Source organism: Paralichthys olivaceus, chromosome 7 (assembly GCF_024713975.1).
Source record: "Paralichthys olivaceus isolate ysfri-2021 chromosome 7, ASM2471397v2, whole genome shotgun sequence".
NCBI lineage: Eukaryota > Metazoa > Chordata > Actinopteri > Pleuronectiformes > Paralichthyidae > Paralichthys > Paralichthys olivaceus.
In genome coordinates, this window is record NC_091099.1 from 14290014 (window position 1) to 14311407 (window position 21394).

A 21394-nucleotide genomic window follows, 5' to 3' on the forward strand; every position below is an offset into this window, starting at 1 on the left:
AAAAGTATTTTGCTATCCACACTTAGTACTTTGATGAACTAGTCCGTAGGCAATCGACTACTAATTTTGCGCATCTGATCTTAAGAAACCGATGATGTGGGATTGTGAGGTGTTTTTGTTGAATGACAGCTCTGTGGCATGGAGTTTTTTTTGTTTTTGTTAAAAAGGAGCTAGAATATAACTAGCTTGGACATAGTCAAATCTGTACCAAACTTCACTTCTTCATGGCGTGAACATATCTCTGTGACAATACTGAGTCGCAATCACAGCACCACTTAGTGGCAACAGGAAATGACTGCGTTAACCTTTTGACGCAAGTTTTGTTAAAATTATAACTAGACTCCACAAATTCATATCTCTACAACATTTCACATGTTTGATGAGAGTTCTGCCTGGAAGTAAATTGGAATTATTTTAGAACTATAAAAGAATGATAAAACATGTATTTATTAGATATTTAGACCACCTACAGTGAATTAAACTCTAGTAGTATATGCCCCTCAAAATAAAACAGTGTTGTTTTTTATCTCAAAATAATACATTGTAGTTTTTATTCTGAAATATTTTTGACTCATTTTTACACCAAATAAAAAGCATGAGCATCAAAGTTTAATGATTTAAGGCCACATTGTACATAGTACGATAAAAAAGAAAAACATTTGACATTTATGTTCAGATCTTCACAGCCCAAAACAACAGATTAACAAAGTAAAGGTTAGTGTGTAGTGTGCACCTCTGTACAAAAAAAGCTGGACAAAAGCAGAACTAAATATATGTGTTAGGTTTTGAATGGGCTTTTTTAGCGAATGGTTGAGCCAGTTATATTTTGGAAACACAGCAGTGATAGGGAGATCACATAGTTAAAAACATTTCAGTTAACAATGCACAGGATGATGAGAGTCAGAATTTGAAATAATGTGACTTCTCTTCTATCAGACTAACTTGTAATGGACCTCTTTTGACTGAACAATGGTTGTCTTTATTTTATGGCTGCAATTCACAATTCATATAATTTCTCAGTTAATTGTTTTCTCTATGAAATTTAAGAATTTGGTAAACTTTTCTTGAATTGCTCGTTTTGTCCAACCAAGAGTGTAAAACCTTTCTTTTTCAGTTTGAAAAACTAGTTCAGCCATTAATTCATTATTAAAATGGTTGCTGATTCTGTTTGTGAATTAATTTACATTGTTTCAACTCTATTTTTATTCTGATCACATTCAGACTAAACAGATTTACTTTGTATTACTTAATTAAAGCATGTGATAGTTGAGGGGAAACAAAACACAACATTGAACAAAACTAATGGCTATTTGCATGTCAGTAAAAAAATGAATGATCAAACTTAAATGTAATGATTGAAAGTTGATATGTTTGTCTTTAAGACCACCAGTGTTAAAAGACTAAACCAATCTGGTAAAAACTCCACATGTTGTAATGGATGATATCGATCATATCAATGATATCTATTCCATTTCAATTGCCTGTTCTCGAAGAGGTGCATCAGGCTTGGGTTCATTACTCTTTCGTCCTCCATTCTTCTTGGAGCTGTTTTTCCTGAACAAAAACAGTTAGTATGTAGATAATTAAAAGAGAGTGGCATTAACTGTCAGCATTCTTTATGTGCTAAAGACAAAGAAAAATGGTCTTACTTTGATTTAACTGACAAGACGATCACAGGTATAATGATAGAGAGGATAATGACAGCAAGCAAAACTCCGCAGATGATCGCTGTCAAAGAGGACAACAGTGTAATAGATGAAGATTTATGTTAACAAATCACATACTAAATAATAAATAAACTACATAACACAATGATTGCAGAATGTTTTAACCAGTTAGAACGTCATGTATAATCCATCAAAATAAATGAAAACTAAACAACCTCTTTTGGGCACATTGTCCCTTTTACAATGAGAAAATAAGAAAATAAAAACTGCAGCTTGTTGCAGCTTCTGAATAAATAGATAAATTCCACCAGTCAAATCTGTACCAAAACATGCAAAAAAATGCAACCATTGTTTGGACTCACCAATAGGAGTGTCTGGCTCATCCTCCTCCAATTCCTCACCATCATCTTTAAACCAAGACAATTACCATAAACATGTTTAAATTTTTTTGATGGCACTTTTATGACTCTTTTTATTTGACATAGTGATATATCATCAGCCACTGTGTACAAAAGAGGAAAATTTACACTCACCGTGGATTCCATCACATGTCTTATTGCAGCTTTCCATGGAGAAAAATCGGTTTCCGTTTCCAATGCAACCAGTCCACTGGAATTTTTTGCATTTGTCATGAATGGAATCATAGTAGTATCTCAAAAGCTGATTTTTACATTGACCTGAGGCCTTTTTTAAGTGGCAAGCCTTAGATTCTGTGAAGAGAAAACATCTCCATTATTATTAAAATCATTAGATCAGCCACAGCTATGACTACAGTTTGCACATGATCAACTATCACACAATCAGAGTGGTAGATGAGTCAAACTTTATCAAGCAGGCTGTAAAAGCCCAGGGTGTGGTCTTTCATGCTTGTCTATGAGTCCTTCTCTTTCACCACTTGGTGGCGTATGGCTAATACTCAGCTTTTCCTACAGCCTCAGAAAAATTACAGAAATTAAATGTGAAGAAACGAAGGAAAAGAAACACAAACATTTTTGGGTTAATTAAATTGACACACAAAAGAGGTTAGATATTGATCATTTAGTTGTTTTTCAATAATATGAAATACTCTTTCAATGTTAACAATCTCTCGTGCTCTTTCTTTCTCTTTTCTGTGTCTCTGTCCCTCCTCCTCTCTCTCGGTCAAGATAGACGAGACGTGAAGGTGATGTGTCGTTTCCTTTCATGGTCTTTTAGGTCATAAAACTCATTTGCTGCAGTTCATGTTCCAAAGTCCTCAGAAACAAGCCGTGGTGTGGGATGGACTTTTTTGTTTTCAGTCTGGGTTCATCTACTTTTAGGTAGTTCTTCAATCAATCAATCAAAATGTATTTGTATAGCCTATATTAAAAAATCTAAATTTGCGTCATACAGCTAAACAATGTGCAATACCCTCTGCAGAAACCTTATCGAGAGTTGAATGTGAGGGATCCCTCTTCAGGACGGACAGAAGTGCACATCAAGATAATATTTACAACATTCATGACAAGAGACAGTGTGCATATTACACCTGAGTATTATCGGTTAAGCAAAATGAATGATTACATTTGACACACATATTTTCAGTATGAATTCATTAAACAATCTTACCATCAATGGGGTAGATATTATCTACATTGGCAGAGCAGTTTCTCATGCACTCTCGTTCATTTTCAAACCGGTTGTTGTTTCCACCGCTGCCTGAGTAAATGAAGGGCTCACACTGATCCTTCTCGGGATTATAAAAGACAGAGTGAATGAAGGTTTGGCCATCACCTTCAACTGGGGGCAACTGACAGAAATCTGTTGGACGATAAGACAAACTGCGAGTTAGAGACATTTTATTTGCACAACGTCTACAAGGATGCTTTGGTTTTTCAAGCATTTAATAAAGCCTACAATATTTAGGTGTGAAGTAGAGCTGGATAATCACAAGAATAAGGTGGTGAAGTGACCACTGGTCAGTTACTGTATTCATATGCTTCAGTAGAAAGCCTCAACAGATACTGTTTGACATATTTAATGCTTAACTAACCTCATCACCAGCGATCCACTCCCTCATTTTATGACAGCAATAAAAACTCATTTTTTCAGTTCCCCCCTCTTTACACATTTCACAGAAGGGAAGTGGTTTCATATGATTCTTTTACCCAAAATGCAACTGATTTTATAAGGAACTAACCAACTGGCTTATTTGCTAAAAATCTGGACCTTCACAATAATTTATGTATGTTTGTGTGGTTAAAGAAGCTGCATGTTGACATTGTTTTAGTCTCGTCACTCTCAGACAGAAATGATCTCAGTGTTTAAAAGTTTGGAATTACAGAGGGAGGAATCGTCCAGTCAGCTTAGTTCAATCGTTTGCAGTGTGTAAATAATATTTCCAGGAGAGTAAAGACCATGTTTTCTTTCCTCTTTTTTTTTTGGTCCAAGCTAAAGACAATCATTGTTGGCTTCAGTTGCAAGTTACAACATGAAGAGAAATTCAGGGAAAAGGTAAATTACAATTATATCCTGCTGAGAGATGCAGTCTAGACTTGTTTAATGAACAGAAACTTTATTTCTATCAATTCTATTAACTTCGAATCTAACAGGATGTGTCTCTATTGAGCCCAATGTGACAGAAAGATATAGGCGCCAATGTAACCGCCATGTTGCCCTGACGGGGCTGAAGGTGACGCTTTGTCTCCTCGATTTACTTTAAGCAAAACTAGAACATTACGTATAACTGAAAGACATTAATTAATAATGAAATATTTACACCACAATACTTTCGCAATTCTTTTAAACTGCTATTTAAAAAAAAGCTGTGATACAGAAGGCTGATGCGTTGACTGTGTGCTGATAGTGAGGCCTGTTCTGAAAATGAAATCTTCAATAAACTGAGTTTTGGTCATGTTAAAAAAATAGAACCAAAAAAAAAAACGAAGGAAGCACTTACCTGGGGGGACTGAATGACTGAAATGGATTGCGGCAAAAGCGATCCCCAGCAGCAGCAGGTGCTTCATCTTGCTTCTCGTCTCAGTCCTGTCTGTCCTGGAGTGACGGTTGTAAACTACAGTGGGAGTGGGTTATCGTCTCTGACCTTTGAACAGTCATTTCCTTCCACCCTCAGTTGAAACAACTGTCAGTGGCTAGAACAGACATCTTCCCCTTTTTCTTACCTTGACCATAAGGTCACAGTTTAGAACTTAGAACAGGCTCCATATTCACTTATGTAGCCTGTTAGTTTATCTATTCATCTCCACTTTGAGCGATCAAAGGCTCCAGGTAAACACTAGTTAAACAGCAACAACTGACAGGTCGACTGACAAATATATCTGTTTATAGAGTGGCCACGTTATCTTTGTGGTTTTTTTGGAACACATTGAGACTGTATGCATTAAAACCAAATTGACAGCAAGTGCGACCCAAGCCTTCAGTGTTCTACTACAAGAGAGCTTTATAGTGAATTCAGATCTGCCTGTCATAGTATTACCTCGTGTAAGTTGTCCTCTTTTTTTCGACTTCCTTTACTCCTACTTACTAGTGTGTGATCATCATTCTAGATCATTTACTTCAAAGAGATGACAGACAGATGGACAGATTGGTAACAACCGTATTCCAGATCTCCGCAGGTGTGTTTTAAGATTTATAAAAAATGTTTACAAGGAATAACAAGCTAAATAGTCCATTCTTAGTCCATGTGCACCACGGGTCTCTGGTTTCTACATCACACTTGTAAGATGTCCACGATTGACTTGTGAAGTTACAAAACACTTTCAAATTTAAACTGAAAAAACATGGGGTGTACACTATTATTTTATTTCATCATTTCATTTCCCCCTTTAGCTTAATATCGCCATCTTTGTCTGTTAATGATGTGCCCTAAATAAAAATTGTACTGTTTCATTTTATTGTATTCTTTGGTTATATGAAGAGAAAATGAAAGGCCTTGGTTGTATAGGCATTTTATTGAGCCATAGGCACAAGTTTAAACCCACTCTGTGCCAACAGCTATTGTATTGTTATGAGGACACAATCAGCTTTTCAGCATTTATCTTAGCGATGTCTAAATATAACAGAAAGGGAGGGAAACTATTTACACCAGAACTGTGTAGCCCATAGACTGTAGCTAACAACAACAATATAACAACAAAATGTATGCATCACCACTTGGTGGCTGGCCACAGTATACATCATAAACCCAGCCTCCACCATATTAGTGGATGGGACATGTACCAATGTTGAAAGCACACGTCAAATATATTTTTCTCAATGACGATTTCTGTCATTTTAGGTAGGCCCTAGCACACGTACAATCTGAATCTAGCTGCAGACAAACTTTTCAAGTCCAAGTTGCTGTGAAGACAGGTGAACGCAGCTCCAGAGAAGGATATTTAAGGACATTTATGCTAAAAACATGATTTAAATGACGCTGTTTCTAATCTAATTTGAATGTCGGGGCTTACGGACAGCTGGATGACACCACACAAGCAGTATGGAGGCATTTTATGTTTTCTTCTGTTTTTTTTTTTTTTACGTTTAACGAATTGGTCACCATTTAAAAGGGTTTTGCGGACTCAAACACTTCATCCACCCCTCCATTGGAATTGTGGTGAGTAGTTTTTCATTTCTGGGTGAAGTATCCCTGTAATAGAAAAGTGGCAGTGAAGAATCAGTATATGAAATGTGCACAAACACCATCATATTCATCTTTTGGTGGCTGCATGTGTTTAGATGGGGTTATTATAAGAGCCACTATAAAGTGAAGGCTCCTTGTCAGTGACACCGGCTCAGCGTGTCGGTGGATCTGAACCCGGGGCTAAATGAGGGACTCGAGTGCGGTGGAGCTGTCAGTCACTCTCCGGTGAGCAGGGGATGACTGTGGAGGCTGGGTTTTTGTTGTTGTGGCTCTGACGTCAGTGCGAGCTACAACCAAGCCGACAACATGAGTATAAAAGCCGGTTCGAGGGCTGGAAACCCTCCCGCTCTCCTGCTCTGCACCGGGGCGAACATCAGGCTGCCACACGAGGGTGCGCTGAGAGAACCGACATGAAGTCTGTGAGCGTCTCATCCATCGTGTTACTGCAGCTGACTCTCTGCTCTGTGCTGCACGGTAAGTAATCTGACGGGTGCATGAAGTTGCCTGGTAAGAAACTTCATATGCAATTTAAGATTCGTGTAAAGAAAAAATGGCTCCAGCACTTGCAGGAGGGATTATTCCTGGCAGGTGTCTCCATCCACCTGCTCATATGTTTTCAGGATGACGTGTCTGTGATCAAAACTATTGATGTTTATTTCTATTTTCTGTTCATCTATAAAATGCCAAAAATAAATATAAAAACAATGTTTCACTTTATCCTGTTGCATATATAAAGTTGCTTCATTACTTTTATAAATGCACTAAGATTTTTGTTCTTCTTGTTTCAGCTGCCAAATGGACATACAGTGGTAAGTCCCATCATTTTCTTTCAATTCAGTTTGTCAGTTGTGCACAGAAAAAAAGAAAATGTGTTCAGATTAAAGTTACTAATTGTAATTGGTCCATATTTCTATTGCACTTTTCTAGTGATGACCACTCAGAGCTCTTTTACAGAACCGTTTTTACAATTCATCCACTCAGTGCATGTGCTGCATTTTCTCTACCGTACATCACACACAATGACAGCACAGCCGTCTGGGACAATTTGGGGTTTTGCATCTTGCCCAAGGACACTCCGGCTTATGGAATAGGGGAGATGGGAATCAAACCCCGGACTTTTTGGTTAGTGGACCACTTGCTCTATCTCCTAAGCTACAGCTGCCCAACATTTGACTTTTATTGGTATAAATTGCTAAATTTCAGTTGAACAAACTCTATTAATTTATGAGTTACTGATTGAAGTATTTTGTATTGAACAATTTTCTTTTTTTCAGTGTGGATCATATTAACAGAAGAAATAGAAATATTTCTTACATCCACCTATGATGCATGCCTTTCCAGTTCACACGCACTTGTTGCCTAGTGTCCCGGTCACTCACTGTGGTTTTCCACCCCTAAACCATGCAGCATTAACTAATTCAGTGTTAGAATTCAATTTGATTCAACTCTGTTAGGCAATGACTGACTCAGAGATTTTTCGTCTTGCCCCCCCCCACAGCCGTACGTTGAGCTGACACAGCTGATGGACTGCACCATCAAATCAAGTGTTTGCTTATCAAAGGGAGAAGACAAACCCTCTGTCGCCCCTCTATGATGCCCTAAGACCTCTAGTGCTGACAGCCCCACTGTCACCTCATGTAATTGTAGAGGTCATTATACCGACTCTGCAATTACAACATTTCATGAGTGGCTGACTGCCCTTGTCTCCTGTCTTAAGGCCCATACGCAGTGACTTCTTGAACTTTGACAATCTCTTACATAAACTGTGCTCAGAGCGTGACCTCTTGTCTTAGCTCCTTAAAAAAAGTCTGTTGCATTTAGGGACAGGAAGTTTATACCAATAAGTTGGCAGGTCCAGAAAATTGTTTTAAAAATAATTTTTCATCCTATTTTCTGTTTTTGGATGATTACAGTATTTTGAATGTTACAGTCATTGCTTAAAGCTACTGTCCTCTATTTTTAAATGCATTTATGAGTTTAATGTGTTATTTCTCTGCACTGTACTTTATGTTCAAATACTAACAGTTATAGGAAATTATACGTGTTTAATTCAGTCCTCTGAAAGCTGATCCACGAGATTATTTTTTATTATTGCAGCAGCTGAACTTTAATAAGGACAAATAGAACATTGTAGATACACAGTCGTTCATCTCCGACCTGTGGAACTTTAGAGAAATTGAACAACACCTAAACATTTGGAAAAATTAGGAATCACACATAAACATTTATTTTACATGTGAGTATAGTGGAAAACCTTAATGTGGCAGAATACTTCGGTGACTCATCCTGTACTGAATGAAGGAATACACACCACAATCACACAGTCATGAACCTTAATGACACACAAACTCAGAGTGGAAAGGTTTGTGATGACTAGAGAGGAAAAGAGTTGATTTAGTTAAAAAAGCCCTCCAGCCTCCTAAGTGCAGCGTGGTGGATTTCACCATCACTTACAATCAAACCCTGGAGAGGCCGTGTCATAGTCAGTTGTCTTGAGGGCTGGTAGCACTTTCAGTTGGGGGGGGGGGGCAAGACTGAGTCAGAGGATTTATCTTCACATTGACGCTGCATCCTCTGGCAAAGGACAAGCATTGACCCTTAACTTGTGGGTATAAAAAACTATGTTGATGACCATTGTAGTTGTATCACCCTTCTCTACCACAGATGTTAAAAATAAATATAAATCTCATTTGACATTCATCTTATGTAGAGAAGCCCCCACACTTTAGAAATTACCCACAGTCATGTGAATTCTACCAAGGACTGCATGGCAAGGGGCCACTGAGGGCCATTGTTAAAGGGCAGGCTGGGTCTAATTAAAAGAGTAAATGAAGTAGACACTGAGTAATTATAGCCATAAGATAAGCCATCTTATCTCCTTATTATGGGGAGCATTTGCCTGAACTGAACCATGAGTTTTGCTTCAAACAAGTATTCAGTGATTTCACAGCTTCGCTTCATGCCTTTTGGCACGTCTTGTCTGACCCATACAATGGGAACTGACAGCCGGGGATCGGGGCATGAGCTTCATGCTGCATCATTCATATGTAACCATGGTCAGCTGGCATATGGTGAATCGTGTTTTTTTTTAGAATGATTCTGGACAGTTAATTATATGCAGAAGGGATGAGAGCTCTTGGACATTTACAGGCCTTTCATGGTGTTTTCTATTCTGCCACACTTCAGTTTTGATGGGTCCATTCATTGCAAACTCTTGTGAACACTGAGCATCTTGTTGGAGAAGCTCAGTGTGGATGATGACACTTCACACTGGACAAAAACATCAGAAGTCAGGAGCTTCTGTGATTTTCTTGTCAAATGAATTTAGTATCACAGCTACCATCCCCTCTCTCTCCTCTCTCTTACATTATTCCGAGGCTCATTGTGCCTCGTTGCCTCGGCAGCACACGCCTCTGAGAGACACTGCATGACTTGATTTGCAAATGTGGCCATTTTCGGTGTCCTGTGCTTTACAGAAACCTCTCATTTGGAGAGAGACAGTGTTCTCATTGGCCCTCCCCGCAAACAACAGCCTTGTTCTCACTCTCACTGCTTCAGAAAGGGCCAAGAGCAAAAGCCACGGGCCTCACCCATGCTGCCTTGTACATAGATAATGATACTTCACTTTGATTACAGATAAAATTTTAAGCAGGACAGACCGGGCCTAAGTCCTTTTTTGGAGCCATCCCCTACTTAGTTTCACATTGGGGCATGTGCATTTGCTCTTTTTTCTTTAGAATGCAATGCATAAAAAATAGAATATGTGCAGCGTAGCAGTCGTGTTTATTGGTCATGTTGCTGTTGCAGGGCCAGAAGGAGAGCACCACTGGTCCAAGAATTATCCATTTTGTGGTGGAGCCTTCCAGTCTCCAATAGACATCAAGTCAGATTTGCTGAGGTTCGACCCCAGTTTGCGTCCGATTGAGGTTCAGAACTACAACCTGTCGCCCAATGAGCAGCTCACTCTTGGAAATAATGGACACTCTGGTGAGTTAACAGCATCTTTATTCACATTTTGAAAATTGATCCCCAAAATACAAAACTATAAACAAATATACGTACACAAAATATACAAATAATAAGAAAAGAATAAGAAAGAAATCACCCAGGGAAAAAAATGGATCCCACCCCATCCCCTGAATCTAGGCCACCGATCCCTGCAGCGCATCACTGCCAAAGGTCCTTGAGGTTCCTTTCGTTCCATAGACGTCATCATTCTCCTCTATAAAACCTTTCATATTCACACTACTTTAGATGCACTGTGTACTTTAGCCTCTTCTGACCACACACAAACTAAGCAAACATTATGTTTTGTTTGACTCTGGATCTTAATGTCCTTTAAATCAAGGCCCTCGTCTACATATTCATTAGAGATGGCCCCTGCATAAACGTGGAGGAGTCTGTTCTTTCTGTAGAGACCTAATTTCTGGGTCAACATAAGGAAAATGATAGGAGGATTTTCTCTCTACATCTACCACAGCAATTTTCCATAATCACTCTCTTATTATCTTAACTGTCCTTTCATCCAGAGAACGATCTCCATGTGAAGTCTGGAAAAATATGAGCAGACATTAGTCATCTGCTCTGCATCGACTGGGTCTGATGCACCTTAACAAAAGAAACAAGTTCCAGTTTGATATCTATTCAAAACACACTTTCAAAATCAATTATTGAAAATATAACTCAGATAAGAGTCAAACATGCCCCTCAATCAATCAATCAAATTTTATTTGTGTAAAAAAAATTAGTTTTGAATGAATATGATTCCTTTACGTCAGGTAAACTACAAATAACAACTGGTTTGATTTGTTTCTTAGATTTTACTTTAATCACACTGTACAAATTGCCATGTGTGAGCACTTTCAGTGACGGCTGCCGTGTCGCTGAGCGCACATGTACATGTAATGTCTGCCTTGTGTTGGTGAAGATTATACTGTTATAATGTCTGTGTAAGTAAAGTGTACAGACTGTATAAACCAGACAAATGCTCATTATTTGTGTCTGATGGACCTCAACGCCACAAGCTGAGCAGCGTCTTCAGTGACGTCTGTCTGAAATAAGCTGACAAAGGTTTTTCACTTGTAAACATTCGTCACACACTGACGAACATGTTGAAAGTGCGTCACTCCACCGGTGTGCCTTAAAGGTAGCCGCACTGCTTTTACCAGCATCATCACTTTCGCTAAAGTTTTGAATTAAATAAATAAAGGATGTAGCTGATGTTTCTTGATCCCCTGATGTCAAGTGAAGTAACCTCCACCCTATTCTTATGTGTGTGCTTGTGTCTGTCATCTTTTGATCCACAGTGCAGATTTCCCTGCCCTCTAAGATGCACATCTCCAGCCTGCCGCATCGTTACACCGCAGCTCAACTGCACTTCCACTGGGGCTCCTCCGGCCGACCTGCTGGATCTGAACACATGGTGAACAGTCGACAGTACGCAGCCGAGGTGAACAAACCTACCTACCTCCTTCTGTGTTTAAGAGAGTAAATAACCAGGAGGTAAATACTCCAGGTCTTTTTTCAAGGTCATTTATCAGTCAATCAATCAAACTTTATTTGGGCAGTTCAAAGCCAAGAAAAACATTATTAAACAACTCCACAGCTTCACCATCACAACAATAAGATGTTGTTTACAAGTTCATGTATAATATTAATAATCTATAATATATATTTTAAGTTTGATAGATAATACTCTGGTGCGATTTAGCAGAAGTCCATTTTCATTGATGATACGTGCATATATTTTTATATTAATGACATTTTGAATATTAAAATTATAATTTGGTATTTATATACTGTAATATTTCAACCACTGGCAGAAAGTGAATGAAAGGTTAGTCATCTCCATTTGAAGTTAGCTCAGTCCATTTATTCAAATAGATATGACAGCATCTCTGGCTCCAGACAGATGATTTAATACCTAATGACTTAAACGGGTGACTTTTGACTGGCAGAGAAATCAGAGCCACTGACTCACAGACACTGTTTAAGCTGAGGGAACTCTCTGAAGCTCTGCATCTGCAGTTTCCAGCCTCCCCACACTGGCAGACGTTCAGTTTGTAATCCACCCGTCAGACAATGTCAGAGAATGCTTATTGTGCATCTTCCACTGTAAAGTACAATTATATAAAATACATTCTAGTTAAAGAGACTTTCTAAAGAAAGTTTTTGACAATAAACACATTGTGAGTCATTAAAATCGTATTTATTGAGAAGTGTTAAGCCTGTTTTTCTTTTAAATTAATTGTAGATTCAATTTACCAATCAAATTAGCAGGTTTGGTCAATTAGTCGCCCACATTAAAAGACACAGACTTGATTTCAGTCTGGCTCATTGTGTATTATATGTCAGTGTGACTTTTGTTTGAAGGGATTATACCAGACTATTACATGCTTTGGTTTTCAACTACCTCTGGAAAGGAGTGGCTGTTTGTTCTATTCTATGTGTCAGGCTCTGTGAGCAGTTTTCACTCACTTTTTTGGTCTTTTAACTTTTCTTCTTTTAATTACAACAGAAGTTTGACTGTACCTGAAGTCAAGAGTGTGTTATGATATAAATAAAAATAGGAGTTTCTGTATTTGTAATTTGGTATCATTTGAATGAGTAGCAGCTGTGATTGCTTTTGTGCAGCTGAGCCACACGTGAGGTTCAGTGGTTTGACCTGAGTTTCTGAGTGGACACGTCGAGGGCGCGGATCGCTTCATGTGTCTCCAGACTACAGAACCGCATTTCCTTGATGACATGTTGTCGAGGGATGTGATGGCGGGAAGTTGAACTTTACCCAAAAATAGTGCAAATGTCTACCTTACCTCCCAAACACTGTGAATAAAGTGTTGTCATATTTGGCTGGAATGCCCAGTGTGCCACAACATTGTCACCAAAACAACTGACAGTGCTGTTTACTTATGTGCTGCCTGTAATAGACCACCCACTTAAAAACACCTGCAGGGTTTCTCAGGTGCATTTGTCAAATACTTTTCACAAATATTGTTTCCCATGGCAGTGAACCACTGCGCAAATTTGTTTTTATAACAAGGATATTTAAAAGAAATAGTGATATTGTATAAAGAATTAATCTGGGGCGGCTGTGGCTCAGGGTGTAGAGCGGGTTGTCGATCTCATTCTTCCCTATTCAGCATGCCAAAGTGTCCTTGGGCAAGATACTGAACCAAATTGCTGGATGGCCGTGCTGAAAAGTGCTTGAGGTGGTCATCAAGACTAGGAAAGCACTATATATAAATACAGAATGTTTTTTCTCTTACATGCTCCCTACAACTATACTGAATGGGTCTCATGCAAAAATATATGCAACTTGTTAAATAATACCAGGAAAAACTATATAAATAGAATTACATATTTATGCATGGAGTCTAATAGATTTACTAGTAGCTCTCTTCATGTTTCATTTTATCCCATTTTTCTGGATCGTGTTGTCCTTTTGTGTGTTGTGCGTGTTGTATGTGCCTTTCCTCCCAGTTCATAACATCTTATCCTGCAGGGATCCAATTTCTCAGTATATGTTGTAGCATTTTACTTTGCAGTTTCCAAAACACAGATTAAAATCACACTCACTTGCATATTTTTTGGGAAATATCAGAGAGAGGAACAATTTAGATTTTTCGACTGTAACGGTACATGCCACTTTATTTTGTTTGCTCCACAGGGTCTTGATTTAGTTCTCTTTTTCTCAACAGATGCATGTGGTCCACTTCAATTCAGACAAGTACCCCAACATGTCTATGGCTGTGGACAAATCTGACGGCCTGGCGGTGCTGGGTGTCCTGATCGAGGTGAGACGTTGCTGACTCAGTGATCTGTGAATAATGTGTGGGGCAGAACCTTCTAACCATGTTTCCTGTGCAGGTTGGTGAGTTCAATCCTGCCTTTGACCAGTTCCTGAAGTTCATCAATGGGATTAAATACAGAGGTGAGTCTACACTGATGTTTTCTTTAGCAATGTCTTCTGCAGTTTAGCCACATTAATTAGTAAAGTATTGGTTATGAGCATAAAATATGAAACACTGTCATCACCAGTATTCATCGTTTATATTAAAATCATTGAAAACGTAGTCTACACAACTAATTCATATGTCCATTATGGATTTTACTCTGACATAAGTTGTTGTCGAGTGATCATAAAATACTAATATCATTTATTTCACTTGCAGATCAGAGAGTGCAGGTTCCCGGCTTCAACGTCAGAGCGCTTCTGCCTGCACGTTTGGACGAGTATTATCGCTATGATGGGTCACTGACAACTCCTCCATGTTATCCTAGCGTGCTGTGGACACTGTTCAGAAACCACGTGACAATATCTCGCAAACAGGTGCTGCATCAGTTCACTTCTTAAGCACACGCGATACTAGGATAGAAAAGAGACACAGGCTGAATTCTTATTTCAGACATCTTAATGTAGTCAGAGCTTTATATTTAAACTTAACTGGAAAAAAAATCTCTTTATGTGCTTTTGTTTTGTTGTGTCTTCCCAGTTTCTGGCCCTGGCAACGGCGCTCTACTCCTCCCATGCCCAGGAGTCAGCCCCTGTGCCCCTGAACGGCAACTACAGGAAACCACAGCACGCGGACAGCCGAGTCGTCCTGGTATCATTTAAACAGGGTAAGTATGGCCTTTAAAAACGGGCTTGCGTTATTGTTGAAGCATGAGTGCAAAGGTCACATACACAGTATAGCCACTGTGCTGCTTTAAAAAATGGATAAAATACATTTTTGATGACATGCGGGAATCGTTTTTCTTTTACGAAACGCAGGGCTGTCATGTGGGCTGCGGCTTGTACATGTACGATAGCACCTGCTTGTGGTTGAGCCTCAATGTTGATGCCAAACTCAATTATGCTTCAAGATGATTGACTCTGGTGAGCCTGTTGCAAAGTAGGCCATCTTTTAAAACAGAACAGATTAACTGTCCTCTGACATACTCAGAATGTCTGCAGCCCTTAAATTTGTCTTTAAAGCCTCACTTTCATGTGGTCGCCTGGTTCAGCACACTGTATGGTATTTAGGTCCATAGAGTGCAATGCTAATGTGCATGTTTTCTTCATTCCTAAGCTTCCCTCTCTGAGCTACTTCTTTTCTAATGGCACATGTTTTTTTGACACAGAAGTGTTGAATCCCTTGCTTCATGAACGGCATTTAGCAGGCTTGTGCTTTTAGTGTATCACTACAGGCTGTGCTGTTGCATGCTGGGCGTCAAGACCCAACGTCGTTCCACTGAGTATCCCACACACTGGGATGTCTAACATGCTTTGATTGGCTCTGTGTCTGATGCAGGCAGAGGACTGCATGCTACTCTTACAGTCACGACTCCGCTCACGAGGAAGCAAGTCGTTGAGCAGCTGCTGGTCGGCGATTTAGCGGACCTGGCTGACGAAGGGCTCTATCAGCTCCTACCAAGTGGCTCGGAGAAGCTCCATGCTGGCAAGAAGAAAGACCCCAAGAACCAGCAGAGTCAGACTCTGGCCAAGTCCAAACAATGGACGCTGAATCCATCCCCACGAAAGAAGAGCCAAACCAAACAGTCTGTGGGAAAGTTGGGGTTGGCTGAAGACGCTCTCTGCTACATCTCACTGGAGCAGAGAGTTTTCCATCAGCTCAAACTGTCCCACTCTGAGAACCAGCTGGTTCACACTCTCAGAGATGAAGTCTTCCCTAAACTCAACCTCCAGAGCTACCTGGACTGTAAGTCAGATTTAGCCCTCCCCACCATCAGGCACATTCTGAAAGGACGGCCAACAGACGAGGCGTTTGAGTTGGACCGCTCTCTGACAAAAGCCTTGATGTATCCGAAGACGCCTTATACAGCAACCAAGGAAAGTGTGCCAAAGACAAACTATGGCAGTCTCTCCCCTGCTACTGTTCCCAGGAAACCACACAGCCAGGGCTTTCCACATCCTTGGCTTTTGCCCATGGAGTGGGAAGACTAGAGAGATTCCCGACATAGTTGAGACTTGCATTATGTCACTTTCTGTAGCAGACATCAGTTCTGTACAGTGGATGACAAATCTCCAAGCCATGCCCTGCAAACCTTTGACCAATGTTTCCCACAAAACCTATTTAATATTTAAATTATTCTTTCCAGTAAGTGCACATAATTATAGATGCTATGTGAAAAAGAATGTGGTATGAGTTCATTTGCTGAATGTAACTGTAGACTGCGCTGTGTAAGCAGATTCTACAACATTAAGCCAATATCAATAGTAGATTTTTGTCATGGAAATCTGCAAAAGTGAGAAATTGTTTCTCTTTCAGATCCACATCTGTTAAACATAACTTTAGCATAAGATGCTGTAAAATACATATATAGAAATCCAAGCATATGCTGCGCATGTAACACATGCTGTGGTTTCCTGTAGAAATCATAGCATGTGTTGTCCTGGTATCATAGGATATCCATATGCATCACGCTATAGAACATGTAGTGCACATAATGTCCAGGCATGGAACATTTTTAATGTTATACTGTATCCCATCTCAGTTCTATATGATGGTAATTCTGGAGCTAACTAGTGATTATTGCCAAGCACAATATAAAGGTACAGCAAAACCATAAGAATTTGCTAGAGCTTTAAGCGCTTCACATAACATTCCTGTCTTCTCTGACAATTTGTGCGTCTGTTGTACAATTTGTACGGCCATTTACAATAAGTAAACAAGCAGCTACTGTACAGTACATGTGGAACGATTTGCAATAAAAGCATACTTGAATCATATGTGGTAGATTTCCTGCCTCCTGTATTTGTACCTTTCACCATGAACTTAAAGAAATTCTTGTAACTATATTCAAAATGGTTTTTTTTGTCTGACAATGAAGTTCTTTTGCCGCATAAAAAAGCACAGGAAGAGAAACTCACTGTGATATTTATCTTTTATACATTAATCTTCTACATCATCACAGTATGTACGGTTTTGATCGGCACATTTTTAAACAGAAGCAGGTCAGAATAGAAACAGTGTGTGTGTGTGTGTGTGTGTGTGTGTGAGACCAGATTCACTTTACCTGTTCACTCTTTTTCCCCGAATGGTACAATATCATTCCTCTGAATTTCGTTTTCACCTCCTGTTCTCTCTTTTATCTTTGCTACTCAGCTGATCTTTCTTGGATGGACACTGGTACGTTGCTTTTCTCTTCATTTTCTGTATTTACACTTTTATTTTTGTCACGTATTCGTCTTGAACTTCATCGTAGGCAGCATTAACAGATCCTCCATATGTGATCAGCAAAGTTAGTTTAAAATGAACTTTTCTCTGTTAGCTATAAGAGATTATTGCTCCAATGTACAAATCATGGCTTTAATGATAAAGCTAATCAATTAACAAACTAAATCATTACTGGAATAAATGTGCAGTGTATATTACATAGAGTATCATATAATACAGCACTAGTCATCATTGTAGAGTATAACAACATAACAAACGTTTAAATTTACAACAATAACATTTTCATGAACATTTACAGGTCAACTGAACACATGTAGAAAAACTGTCCACTTATCTTTTCTGTTTCTGTTGCCTCTGTGCTCTGCAGGTTTACTGGTTCCCATTCTGGTGGGCTCTGCACTGGGACTTGTTCTCATTGTCTCTTTAATATGCTGTATATTAAGGCAAATAAGGTAAACAGAGACAACAACACAAAACCAATTGTTGAAATTATGTCCTGTACATAATAACTTTGTTCAGAACTTTTGAATTTGATGTCTGTACAATGACTTAAACACTTTTCCGGGATGTCCATCTCCCTGAAAGAGCTGAACTAGTTTAGTGAGGCAATTCTCTGCTGTCCATGACTGATTTTAAGAGGGTGAGATATAAATACAATATAAACTTGGCAATTGGCAGAGGATATTTCCAGAGAATGGTTAACCTCAATTGAACCATGCAGCCAGGGTTTACAAAGGGAATGATGGAGTTTACAGGGGCTGTGTCTACATTAGTTTGCAGTTATAGGAATGTAGACTCACTCGTACCGCTCTTAGTGACAAGTCTTGACAATACCTCGTGTAGATTAAGAGCCCATTTTCTATAATTGTGGTTTCCTATAAAAGATGAGTAGTACCTTGGAGAATATTTTCTCTGGCTGTTTAATTAGAAGAGATTTGACTGTACCTAGTTAAAAATAATTTAAGAGTTTACTGGAGGAATTCATTCTTTTCAGACAAAAGAAGCTTAAAATGTGTGACAGTGACTCACATTTGTGCCCAATAGAAGAGTGATTTTTTTAAAAAGCTAGACAAGAGGATGCACGTCTTGATCTTTTCAGGTCACGTCTGTGCTCAGGAGGAAACACATGCAGGGAAAATGGAAAAAATATATATATATAATGTCCATTACTGCTCAAATAAAACTCTACCTGAAGGAAATTAAAACAAATACAGAAACTCATATGACTCTTTAGGGAAAGAAAGACATTAAAATTAAAAAAGATTGAATGCATTTTTCTAAAAATACTGTACGTACATGCCCGCAATTAAGTCTGACAAGAAGATTTAATCTGAGCTATAATGAGTTTTGGCAAATAAGGGGTTTTAATGTTGTCTTAGTTCATACATGGCTAAGCTCGTGTGCCAGTGGAGCATATGGAAGAATTGAGATTTATGGGGGGAAAGAAATATAGTCCTAGTGTTTTAATTTCCTGCAGCAACGTCTTTAACATCTTGCTCAGAAAAATCTTGATTGCAAAACAAACCTCAGATAGAATATCACTCAGAAGAGCCCATAACTCCACCAAGGCCCAATAGTCTCCTTAAATTCAATCATTCTGCAGAAAATTTCACACACTCATAGATATCAGCTCGCTAGACATGGGATTTTTCTCCTCAAGATCCATGAATTGTTCCCTGGGAAAATGATGGAATGGTTGAAATGGTAAAAAAAAAACAATGCTAAAGTAAAATGTCCTGGATCTGCTCCCTGATAATGATCCGCACCTAAATTAAATGGGTCCTTCCCTGACCCGTACCAAATCCTTTTCATAGTAATCTTGCCAGTTGTTTTTGAGAAATTAAACAGACAGACAGTGGTGAAAACATCAACTCCTTGACGGAGGCGATAAGAGATAGTTGATGGTCATGAACTAAACTGGCATCTGATAAACTTAATGTAAGGCTGTTGATTACATATGTAAAATCAGTCTCTGGTTCTTTTATTTCTTAGATCTGCTGCTGCACAGGAAAAAGAGAGAGAGAGAGACGAGTTCGGCTCCACAGTGTAGCTCGTCGTCTAGGAACTCCTTTCAAAGAAACTCAGTTGACCGTTGTCCTTTTGCACCACTCACACTGTGTGAAATTATCCCATGGGTCAGTTTGGACGTCTGTGGAGAGATTTAAGGTTTAAGCAGGATCACAATATAAAGTTTGAATGCAGCCCTGAGGTTTTTTGGAAGCACTCTTAATTTTTTCTCAAGCCACAGTCTGGACTTCCTTTGCTGTGTTGTGGCAGGAAGAACATCATAGGTCTTCATGCTGGATGGTTAAAAAGTTGTTTTATGCTGTACGACTACTTCCTTAGAGTAAGAGGAACAGCTTTCCTCTCTAATAACCCTTTATTTACGTGTCATGATGTGGTCAGTTCCTCCGGTAAGGCCTGAAGCTGAACTGGCGAGAAACTTAGGTCAAGTCGGACCGTGGCACCCGTTCCCTTTCGGCGGTACTGGCGTAGTGGAAAGCACAACCACAATCCCAAACAATAGGGGGGCAGCAGACGACAGTCATCCTTGATGGTAGGGTGGCCTGAGAGGGATGGGCTTTACCACATTTCCACCAAGCCTGTACTTAGAGCTGCTCCGTGGATCTCATAATAAAAGGGACTCTCAGCTCAGTGCAAACACAGAAACACACAGCTCCTTCCCTGTGAATGATGCTGAGAGAAGAGAGGCTTTTGTATTTTCAGGCTGCACGTGGGCTGACCCCTGACCCCTGTCCGCCAGTTTGATCACAAGACTTACTCCCCAGCACTGCTTCTCAGTTAAACTATAGCCTGCACACTTACCCTCTACATTGCTTGTTATAACTCTGCTGGACTGGAGTTATGAGATCATGTCACAGAGTTTCCCATGGCCCTTTTTGACATGTTTTCTGTCTATTATATCTGTACATTTCTCTTGGATATTTCTATATGTCCCTGAGTTTATGTTAAGTGTTGCATGCCTGTAGCATAGAACAGTAGTTCCCAAAGAAGGCTTTGTCACGAGATGCTTTCAAGAGATCAAATCAAATTCAAAAACTATTAGAAATAGAGTATTTGGACCATAATTGTTACAAAAAGTTGAAAATAGTAGTTAAATTTGAAATAAAATGTACCTATGCAAATAACCTTTTATTTTCTTCATTCCCATGTGACTTCTGAGGTGATTATATCACACAACGACATTGGAACTAATATCCTTCATGGGGTTTAACCACCTTCCAGGAGAGTGGCAGTCCCAAGTCACCATTATTTTGGGGATCATGGGCTGAAAATTTTGATGACACCCAGCAAGTAAAGACAACATTTTTACTGTCAGCCTGAACATTACATACTTTAGATTAATCGAGCAGTGATAAGTGATCAAATTAGGGTTATTATTGAATGGTAAAGAAAGAGTGGGTAGCTGTTTCTCAGAAATAGCTGGTGCATTGATCCTCCACATTAAAGTGTCACTCACCAGTCCTTCAGCAGAACACATTTCCCCTGCTCATGCTGCTTGAACTTTCACTGTTGATCCCCCATTTGCCATGTTTAAAAAAAAAGAGAAAACAAATGATGCCATTTCATGTGTTAGACCTTTTTGTAGTTGATGTTATTTGTGCCACAATGTCTCTGTGTCTTGTGTAAAAGGGTAAATAACTTGTGTCTCGATGAAATAAAATCACAATTTGGAATAAAATGTCATTGTTCACCTTTTTAGCTTTGAATCATACTAAGATAGCATCTTAAAAATATATATTGTCAGGCCCTCTCTCTCTCTCTCTCTCTCTCAAGTAGTGATCCAAATTTTTATTTTCATGTCTAACATTGTTTATGTTATTGTCTGTAATTTTACATTTGTATTGTGCACAATGTGTATGAATTTTTGAGTTTGTCTCATATTAATTGAGAATCTAACATTAGAGGTAGTGTAAAGAGTTGAAATT

At 39.1% G+C, this 21394-nt stretch overlaps 2 protein-coding genes across 3 annotated transcripts; one reads left to right on the forward strand and one right to left on the reverse strand.

Annotated features, from left to right (window-relative positions):
• Positions 1-594: 594 nt before the first annotated feature.
• LOC109624282 (inter-alpha-trypsin inhibitor) lies at positions 595-4790 on the reverse strand. Its single transcript, XM_020078836.2, has 6 exons — positions 4585-4790; positions 3255-3446; positions 2201-2377; positions 2030-2074; positions 1650-1728; positions 595-1554 (listed from the first exon to the last, which is right to left on the reverse strand). The coding sequence occupies exons 1-6, from the start codon at positions 4649-4651 to the stop codon at positions 1464-1466; spliced, it is 651 nt and encodes a 216-aa protein (XP_019934395.2). The 5' UTR covers positions 4652-4790; the 3' UTR covers positions 595-1463.
• Positions 4791-6552: 1762 nt separating this feature from the next.
• On the forward strand, positions 6553-19629 carry ca12 (carbonic anhydrase XII). Of its 2 annotated transcripts, XM_020078523.2 has the most exons (11): positions 6556-6741; positions 7056-7076; positions 10075-10254; positions 11574-11716; positions 13965-14060; positions 14134-14197; positions 14439-14596; positions 14760-14886; positions 17373-17396; positions 17812-17896; positions 19437-19629. In XM_020078523.2, the coding sequence occupies exons 1-11, from the start codon at positions 6678-6680 to the stop codon at positions 19492-19494; spliced, it is 1020 nt and encodes a 339-aa protein (XP_019934082.1). In that variant the 5' UTR covers positions 6556-6677; the 3' UTR covers positions 19495-19629. The 2 variants fall into 2 exon arrangements, with proteins under 2 accessions (XP_019934081.1, XP_019934082.1); XM_020078522.2 differs by lacking the exons at positions 17373-17396; positions 17812-17896; positions 19437-19629 and adding an exon at positions 15558-16996 and having other exon boundaries at positions 6553-6741.
• Positions 19630-21394: the final 1765 nt, after the last annotated feature.

Excerpts from the sequence above, each read along its gene's own strand:
- LOC109624282 (XM_020078836.2), bottom strand. The coding sequence starts at position 4,651 with ATGAAGCACCTGCTGCTGCTGGGGATCGCTTTTGCCGCAATCCATTTC. Across the intron at positions 3,447-4,584 it reads CAGTCATTCAGTCCCCCCAG|ATTTCTGTCAGTTGCCCCCA; the intron begins GTAAGTGCTTCC and ends ATCGTCCAACAG. Across the intron at positions 2,075-2,200 it reads GACATGTGATGGAATCCACG|ATGATGGTGAGGAATTGGAG; the intron begins GTGAGTGTAAAT and ends CTTGGTTTAAAG.
- ca12 (XM_020078522.2), top strand. The coding sequence starts at position 6,678 with ATGAAGTCTGTGAGCGTCTCATCCATCGTGTTACTGCAGCTGACTCTC. Across the intron at positions 7,077-10,074 it reads TGCCAAATGGACATACAGTG|GGCCAGAAGGAGAGCACCAC; the intron begins GTAAGTCCCATC and ends TTGCTGTTGCAG. Across the intron at positions 14,198-14,438 it reads CAATGGGATTAAATACAGAG|ATCAGAGAGTGCAGGTTCCC; the intron begins GTGAGTCTACAC and ends TTTCACTTGCAG.